Genomic DNA, 9266 nt, shown 5'->3' on the forward strand with positions numbered 1-9266 from the left:
GTTTGGGATGGGGATATCCGTCAAAACTTTAAAGGGTATTTTTACCACTGTTTATACAATGTGCACCACTTAAAACCGGGCAAGACTTTGACCATTGCCACAGACACTAAAATCGCTTTCTTTTCTGACACTTATTTTCAAGCCACCATATTTCCTGTGTGTTGAGTGTGTGCTTTTGTTCACACCAAATTAGTTTGTTTTTGTAAGTTATGCTCAGTAGTCTGCGGAATTTATTGCACGTAAGTTGCTTTGAACATGACATAAAAGTGATATTAGAGGGAATTGTGAAGGACGAGGTCACAATCACAATAAGAGGGTCACTGGCAAGGCTGGATATCCTTATACCTCCATAACTATAAGGAAAAGGAGTTTTTCAGATCCTAATATATTTATATATATCCATCATTGCAAGATGGTCGTTGCCCTTGGTTCATTGACCAATCAAAGTTTAAATGAAAGGTTTACCTTCGATAACAGCTCTAAATCCAGCGGCTTGGACCCCGCGATCAGAGTTGAAGATGAACTTCGCAAAGTTACGATTGGAGATATAGGTCAGTTGGTTGTTTAAAGTGCCACAGAAACGAAGGCTAGTGTTGCCAATGCCCAACAGAGTGAGATTATCTCGTCGACACCGTAACTCCCGTTGGATGTCTAACCTCTGAATTTGAATCCGGAGTTGCGACCTGAATGGGCTCTGTAGAACATTTTTTGCAAGATAGCTATTTTTTTTTCCCGGAACCAAAAAACAAACAATAATAACTCACCAGAAAAAACCATTTACAGTGTCTTCTGTTAGGGTAAAAGCCACTGAAGGGATATTGCAGAGCAATTCGTTGCCCTCGGTTGATAAAACGGAAATAGAGCCATGATCATTGAGAAATGACTGTCTCAGGAACACCAACAATGTCGTTCGTCGCTTCTGTGTAGTAGTAGTAGTAGTAGTAGTAGTAGTAGTAGTAGTAGTAGTAAGTAGTAGTATAGTAGTAGTAGTAGTAGTAGTAGTAGTAGTAGTAGTAGTAGTAGTAGTAGTATAGTAGTATAGTAGTAGTTAGTAGTAGTAGTAGTAGTAGTAGTATTAGTAGTAGTAGTTAGTAGTAGTGGTTGTAGTTGTAGTAGTAGTTGTAGTAGTAGTTGTAGTTGTAGTTGTAGTATTGGTGGTGGTTGTAGTTGTAGTTGTAGTAGTATGGTGGTGGTGGTAGTAGTGGTTAGTAGAAGTCGTCATCGTGGTGGTTGTTGTTGTAGATGTTGTCGTCGTCGTGTTGTTGTTGTTGTTGTTGTTGTTGTTGTTGTTGACGTCGAAGTGGAAGAGGCCACATTGGGCGCGGTAAGTTATCCGTTTGTTTCCATGTTCCGTCAGTGGCGCAATAGGCGTATCCCTCATCTCCATTGGCACAACTGTAGGTTGCAACTGATCCCAAAACAGTGCTATCAGGATTGGCCGGTGAAAGTGTGCTTGCCCCTACGGCAGTTGCTGTTGGAGGTGCTCCACAATCTGTGGACATTTTGTTAAACCAAAGTTTTGTAATGTACGTATGTTGCTTAAAGTGACCCCGTTTCATAGAAAATTTGTAAATCCCTGAACCTCGGTCTATGAAAATTTTTGAAATCTCCGGGTCTCATTTTTTATAAACTGGTTATCCAGCGGGCATCATATCGGAGGTTTGGATGCATTGCTTTCACCTAATATGAGCTAAAAAAGCTGAAATAAACGTTGTTCAGTTTTCAAAAAAAATATTATTTCCAAAGTTCCACCATCTCTTTCCCCCAAAAATTATTACGGTGCGGTTTTACTGTAGGAATCTTTAGATCACCACTTGGACAAGTTTTTGAATTAATAATCAACCATACATTCAAGGGCTAGCCAGATCTGACGACTGTAATTCGTAAGTGGATCAGATAATATGTGAATATCATGTAAAGCAAAATGTTCTTAGTTTTGAAGTGGTGGGAATTCCATTCCCAGTAGTGGGAAGTCTACAGAAAACACTTGGCTTTTAAACAATTGAGCCATTTGAAGAGAAGAAGGAATGAATGTCGATGAAATAACATATAGGTAATGCAAAAAGCAATTTGCTTAACTTTGGGAATTTGTAAAAATTTGCAAAACAATAACAAAATATACGGTATTAACTTGCCTAAAACACACTTGACTGACCAAGAGGGCGAGTCAACAGTGTTTGAGCCGTCGTAGTATCGGAGCCTGTAAGCAGCAGTTGGGCATGTGGCTGAACCCCCTCGGATGAAAATTCCTCCGGAGGTAGTTGTTATATTGTAGGTAGTTATAACCCATTCCGAGTGGTATAAGCCAACGATTGAGTGCCCATTTTATAAACTGGGCGGGTTGCGCCATTGATTGTTGTGGTGACAGACTCGATGTCATAAGTTCCCAAACGACTCGTTTGCCCCGGTGTTGTGCCTGCAACCTCCACAGTAGAACAGCAAGGGCCTTTAACAAATGAATTGTGTTATCACCAACCCAATATTACTATTATTGTTACGGTTGCTTACTGGCTACGGCTTTCCATTTCAAACTATATTGCCCGTTGGTAGGAATGCTAATCATTAAGCGAGCCTTATTGGAGCTGGTCGTTAAGACCGTGGGCACATGTTGTGGAACAATACTCGCCGATCAAGTTAAATTCTGAAGGGATCTCACCATCATGGATCGCGATGGACTTGGAGCAATCTGGGAACTGAGTATATGAAGAGAGAAAAAGAGATCAAGTAAAGCATCAGATTCCATGCATCTTGACATCAATTACATTGAAGTCAGTAAAAAAGAACTCGATGGTGTGTCCCACAGGAACGGTGATGAAAATCTCGCAGCCATCCATGGCCGTGCTCTGATCTAGCGTTCCCATTGTGCCAATAAGAGACATATCACATGAACTCGATGGACTACGGTTGGGACAATTGTAGGCAGCATTGAGTTTGGAGATATCCAATGGGGACATTCCAACATTGTTTCCCACAGTCACACTGGCGGTAGGAATGGGAGTTATGGTCTGAACAGAATTGGACACGGCAAATCTATAAAACAGGAAAGGGTAGTGTGTTACCTCGATGTGGTAACGAGTCAGATTAATTGACAACAGCTTACGCAGTCTTGGAATAATGCATCACAGACTGATAATCATAGTCAAATCCATAAGTATCCGTGACACTGGATGTAGTACAGCCGAAAAAGTCAGGTCCCGAAGAAGTAGGTCCCGAGTTGCAAATCGGAACCGAAGCCGGAGTCGTGGGTGATCGGGTCTTGAAGAAGTTGTGTTCTTTACCGCTCTCAATATTGGTCCAATTAATGAAAACAAAATCATCTCGATCTGGACGCGTTTGTTCGTGACTGGCACCCAGAATGTGTAGAAACTCATGGACCGCTGTGCTTACATACTATTTACAAGAGAGAGATTTGAATAACCCTTAGGTAGGAACTATGCCACATATACATACATCACATCCGCCGGGAGCAAGATTGTACGTATGATGCTGGTTTTGGAAACCTTTCCCTTCAGAAAATCCTAAAGAAGCGTAACAACCCATTGGGTTCATTGGTCATGCCAACGGTATGAACGTCAGAGGGCGTTGCTGGGCGAATTTGAATACAACTGTTTTGCTCAATGTGAGCAATGGCCTGGGCAATCACGTCCTTGGCAATTTTGGTGAAAGTGGTAGAAATAAACTTGTAAGGGACAATGCCTCCTGGCCAATGTCGAAGGACATTGGCATCGTATACTCGGTCCATTGGTCGATCTTCACGGCGAGATTCAGAAGAACATGCCAGTTCTGAGTCTTCCCTCGCCACGAAATTCCCGGATGCTAAATTCGCTCGAGCCCGTTCCATGTCCTCCAGGTGAGAAATGTTTCGTTTTCTTTAAAGAGAGACAGAATTTTAAATTTCTCGGTTGGTAAAACAGTACGATGGATGGTCCACTGGGAATTGATGAAAACCCAGTCTATTTTGCTGTTTATCCCACCGAATGGCCGGTCGTCCGACATCCAGTGTCTAGAAATATATAGTTACGGAAGCGTATTCACGAAGCGGTTTGGACAATCATTTGAACAGGGTTCTTATGGTAAATAGGTCTCTGGACTTGAATAGGTATTACACCCAGCCGCAATATTGAAAGGTCATTGTCACTTTTGATTGTAAATGTTCTTCAACTTTGCCATCGCATTGGGCAATGATCCTAAAACATTTGAATGAGCTTGTTACTTGAATTGGGTTCTTGTGGTCATCGTACAATGAATTACAATATATTGTTTTTCCACGGCATTAGGGCAAATCTTAGGATAGTGATCCAGCTTACACAGCACTTTCTCGACGTAACTGAGAGACTTAAACACATTGATTGGGTTGACATAGCTTCTATAGATCTTATCAGTTGGACAAGGGAGGCCCCGGTCTACTGATGAAAAAACTTTTCGGCATTCTTTTTTTTGTGCGGACTTCCTTACCGCTACCGGGATTGGAATCCCAGCAGTTCAAGACGATATTCGGCCCACTTTTATTCATTAAACTTTTATTTAAATGTTATAGTTGTGCCCCTTTTAACTCCGCCCTTGAGCTCCTCTATTGGGTGCGAAATGAATGTTCAGTCGGCATGACCAATTCTTATTCGACCTTTTAATGTTCGTCAAACTCCCTTCACTCCCTCTCTACATCGGAATCGACTGTGGAACGCCTCTCAGGAGATTGAAGAATGACAAGTTGTCAGCTTTTAGAATGGAGCGCTTAAGAATGTTGATATGCTTTTGATATCGTCCAGCCTCAATTCCTTGGAGGAGTTAATGATCGAGTGTGAATAATGATTGTGACCCTATTCTTTTAAACGGCTGAACAAATAGGATGATCATTAAACATGGTGCAACTAATTCATATTTTGAATCACCCTTGTTTCATAGATACAGTCTCATGGACTTCGTTTCTGCTTATGGGCATGACCAGCGTGGAAAAGGTCATGTGGAGAGTTGAACCGTTTCTGATACAAAGTAACGCGTCACCATTAACGTTACTTTTTAGAAAAAGTAACGCGTTCTCGTTAGCGTTACCGTTAGCGTTACCGATACCTCTACTTTTGCAGAAAAGGGCCGAAAGCTGAAGAAAAAAAGTAATGCGATTTTTTTACGTTTAGGACGTAAGAAGTGAAACAAATGACAAATATACAAGGGTTCTAGGATAAAGGGGTGTTTGTTTTTAATCTATTTTAACCATTTACTAAACATTGTGACCAGTAATTTTTATGATTTGGAAATAGTTTACTGATAGCAACTATTCCACTAGTTTAACGCGAGGAAAATCAGTGTTACATTTTAAGACTAACTTGTGAGTTTCCATCATGCAACTAGTAATGTTAAACATCACAAAAATGAGATTGATAACCTTAGTCGCAGCCTCCCGTTATTACATATTTGATCCTATCAGTAGCAAATAAGTTATTGCATTTGAGATGGATGCTTCAAAACAAAATCGAGGAGGAAATATTTAGTACTTTATTTATTTCCCTCGTTCAAAAAAGAAGAAAGTAACGGTAATGGAAGGGAAAAAACCGCTCCGTTACCGTTACTTTTAAGTGAAGTAACTCGTTACCGGTTACATTACTTGAAAAAGTCACGCCCTGGTCATGTAATAACATTCAGTAGAGAATGATAATTACTTCATGGCTGTAGTAAGAACTTGAAGGAATTCATCTTCAAAATAAAATTAAAAATGTTTCTATATTATTATTAGTAGATCTCACAAAGAAGTTGGGACAAAGCTCATGAACGATTTTGAAAACTTACAGTATGATACATTTCGTACCTTCTTTGCACACTGACAAGTTTCAACTTGTTTAGTCTTCTCCAATACGCGAGCTCTCTCATTCCTGTGATGTTCCTAGTGAAACATCTTTGGACTTGTTCGAACTTTTGCAAATCTGCTGAACTCATTGGAGCCCAAATGGGTGAAGCATATTCAAGATGCGGCTGGGCATTCGAATTGAACAGAGTTAGCATTGAGATGCTATCTCTGGACTTGAACGTGCCATATATCTAGCCCATTTTTTGTAAAGCTTCGCCAAGGTTTGTTAAAAAACGATTCTATTTCGTGCAAAAAATCTCAACAACATTCCAAAATTAGTTATCTTGTGCCTAATTTAGGATTTATTTTTTTAAAAATTGTTTTGACAAAACTGGCAAATTTTATGGGGTCTACGCTTAAATGTGAAGTATCTGGGATACATTACAAAGTTTTATCTTCTCAAAATATATGAAAAATATAATGAATCCGAGGTTTTTATCAATTTTCTTTTGATTGCCTCGTTACATACTTTCAATACTCCAATGATTTGGGTTTTATCTAGCCTTTGGTTCAGAGCTTCATTTTGGGCATCAATTATTTCCAGTGCTTTGTGAAAAGGTGACAAAAACTTTAAATCCGCTTTATTTAGCCTCGATTATGTTTATCTTTTTATTGGTAATCTAAGTTTGATAGCTCCAAAAAAAATTGTTCTAGAGTTGTTAGAAAGCTGACCATATCATTAGCATGAGTTCCCCCATTTAACTCTGTACTCCAGTCTTCCGAATGCACGATATCGGCTTGGGTTGATAACTTGCAAAACTGCAAAAGCTATGATATGACCCAAATTTTATCTTCAATTTTCATCCCAGAGTAAATTCTAGGAGGAAAAAACAACTATTTTCATGTTTATATCTGTCAGAGCTACGATATTCAACGCAAAATGTTTCCAGTATAAAGACGCTGGTGACAAGCTTCAACCAATGTTTCAAATTAAGCCTTTTTTGGCCCATCCACTCTACTGCAATAACCAAGATTTTCATCACTTACCTCTACCTACCTGTCTTTGTGCTATCTGCAACTCACCTCTTACCTTTTTTCATGTGCATTGAACCAATTTTAGTCATACTCATTGTGATATCACTTTCTAGTCAACTATTTTATTGCCTTTACCTTTTTGACATTCTTCTTGTTTTACCATTTTGTATAATGTAATATACATCAGATTTTATTTTATAGTTACTTTTACGCCATGACATGACCAAGAGTCGCAATAAAGATTATTATTATTATTTTTATCGTGGAATATCACGAATGAACAAAAATCGAGGCAAGAGAAGAATTCTAGAACAAAATCAGTCCCGTTGAGAAATCCAAATCAATTCTCAAACTTTCATGTACACTTGCACTAGTGCACGTATTAGACAATTGTTGAGGCTATTTGATTACGCTGAGGGATGAGCCACGAGCCACTTGCTAATTTACGCCGCAGCCGTGAATGAAATAATAATTTACTAATATTGAAATGAAACGTACCTGCCCATGTATGGGAAACATTGAAGACCACAAGCAACGCACCAGAGTTAATCTTATCATGTTGCTTAATAAACAGGATTGATGCTTGCTTGTCATATTGGAGTCCCTTTTATAATACCTAATCAACCTGACTTACCTACGTCGTATTTGGGAATTCACAAAGGAACCGAACACTTGCGGAACAAATTTGGCTTAGTATTCTTGGAATTATCTTACAAATGAATTGTAGAATTGCGCCACAATCTACCACTGGCATTCACAAATACACTTTTCCTCCCCTTCAGTATTTCTGAATAAAGATTCATTCTTCAATTCAGCAATTGCTAAAGCATAGTTGAACACCTTTGCTTTGAAATATCACTATTCTCTCCAATATTCGCAAACTTATTCGATATCATACTCTTTTGAAAACGTTTCTATTTTTGAGGCAAGATGAGAAAGAAGGCAATTGTGGCAACTATAATTTTGTTGCAATGATAATAGAATTGAAAGACTTCATCGTGAAAAATGAATCATTTCATCATGAAAGCCAAAACTTAAGGTTCTTCATCAACATTAGGGACATTAACGTGCTTCCTTTTTACCTCGAATACTTAAACTTTAAACAATACTTGGTCTACCAACGAATTTGAGTTGGCAGATCGGGATAGCCTTAAAATTGAATCTAGGGCTGATATGAAATGTTTTTCAAAATTTCTCCAAATCTGATTTGAAACTGCAGCCGGATCAACAATATCAACGCGCTATCTACTTAGCGAATATTGGAAGGAAGTGAATAAAACGATAAATGAGCCTGAGAGGCTAAACAGGTGAACTTCATTGTTCTAAGGATACCTTTACACTAGGATGGAAGTCCAGGTTTGAATCTCCAAGATTGAATCCCAGGATGGCATCTTGGGATTGAATCTTGAATCTTACTCATCCATTTACACTGGTGATTCAATCTTGTTGCCGAAAACAGCTAATCTACTCCATCAAGTATTAGATCTGTGTTCTTTGTTCAAGCAATCTATTCACATTGTCGGTATCTATGTTTGAGGCAGAAGTTAGAATAGACTAATTAATAGATCTTGTTGTCCAATGTCCATTGGCAACCGTTAAGGGAAAGTAGTAATAAACACCATAACATCAATGATTTGACTATGGAGAACACCCTGGTTTCATCAAGGCCACTTTATAAGTGAGCACAGCTCTCTCCAAGACCATGTTATTGAGGATTGACTTTGGTTGGACACCTTGATTGGTGGTCATGGTGTCCGGATTGATCCTCCCGCATGTTATGTTGGCAATTGATGCAAACTTTCAAATCCCCAGAATGGAGAGGTGTTGGATTATTAAGAACTTGAGATCAGAGTAATGGCCCGTCTTCCTAAGTATTCTATTCACCCAAGACACTTCGAGAGAAGAGAACCGTTGATCAGAGGCAATGGACTTGAGGTTAATCCGGGCCTTCATTTAAAACCACCTACTCCTCGACCTCAACTCTAGATACATCATACCATCCATGCCCGTATTTTCAAATAAGATCAAACAGTCCAGTTGAGTTGCAGAAGTTATATCTATGTTATCGCCATCCATTTGTATGATCAATTTTGTTCTCATTTTATCCAATAAATCCAATAAAGGTCTTTATCCAAATCAAAGGTCATTCGAAATGTTCTTTCAACACAAACATCTGGGATTAAATAAAAATACTCATTGTACCTTATAGTCTTTTATTTCTTAAAATAAATAAAACTGACTGAATTACCGCACACAGAGATGCGTACAGTAAGAATTGGGAGAATGGACATTCTCAAAACGCACCTTAAGCCTAGGCTGTCACTGCCATTGGCCCTGAATCCTGGGTTGAGACAAAGCTCATGAATGCTTAGGAAAACATACAATTTTAGGTACTTTCTTCAAATACTGTACTGTCTCAACCTTCTTTCCTTTGTTTCTGGTAAAACATCTT

The 9266-nt window shown here is 38.9% G+C and overlaps 1 protein-coding gene and 1 long non-coding RNA gene across 2 annotated transcripts; both read right to left on the reverse strand.

The window, feature by feature from the left end:
* Positions 1-207: 207 nt before the first annotated feature.
* LOC131889973 (uncharacterized) lies at positions 208-943 on the reverse strand. Its single transcript, XR_009374259.1, has 3 exons — positions 765-943; positions 466-694; positions 208-353 (listed from the first exon to the last, which is right to left on the reverse strand). It is a non-coding gene; the product is annotated as an uncharacterized LOC131889973 (long non-coding RNA).
* Positions 944-2250: 1307 nt separating this feature from the next.
* Positions 2251-7405, reverse strand: LOC131889970 (hatching enzyme 1.2-like). Its single transcript, XM_059239211.1, has 6 exons — positions 7313-7405; positions 3451-3869; positions 3101-3390; positions 2763-3030; positions 2509-2693; positions 2251-2446 (listed from the first exon to the last, which is right to left on the reverse strand). Exons 2-5 carry the CDS (start codon positions 3547-3549, stop codon positions 2574-2576), a joined length of 777 nt encoding a protein of 258 aa, XP_059095194.1. The 5' UTR covers positions 3550-3869; positions 7313-7405; the 3' UTR covers positions 2251-2446; positions 2509-2573.
* Between the last annotated feature and the right edge of the window lie 1861 nt (positions 7406-9266).

Source organism: Tigriopus californicus, chromosome 11 (genome assembly GCF_007210705.1).
Source record: "Tigriopus californicus strain San Diego chromosome 11, Tcal_SD_v2.1, whole genome shotgun sequence".
Classification (NCBI taxonomy): domain Eukaryota; kingdom Metazoa; phylum Arthropoda; class Copepoda; order Harpacticoida; family Harpacticidae; genus Tigriopus; species Tigriopus californicus.

What these genes read in the sequence shown, in the direction of transcription:
- LOC131889970 (XM_059239211.1), bottom strand. Translation starts at nt 3,549, where the DNA reads ATGAACCCAATGGGTTGTTACGCTTCTTTAGGATTTTCTGAAGGGAAA. An exon ending in TTGCTCCCGGCGGATGTGAT is followed by an intron (nt 3,391 to 3,450) that starts GTATGTATATGT and finishes TCTTGTAAATAG; the next exon opens with TATGTAAGCACAGCGGTCCA. An exon ending in TCTTTTTTACTGACTTCAAT is followed by an intron (nt 2,694 to 2,762) that starts GTAATTGATGTC and finishes TCATATACTCAG; the next exon opens with TTCCCAGATTGCTCCAAGTC.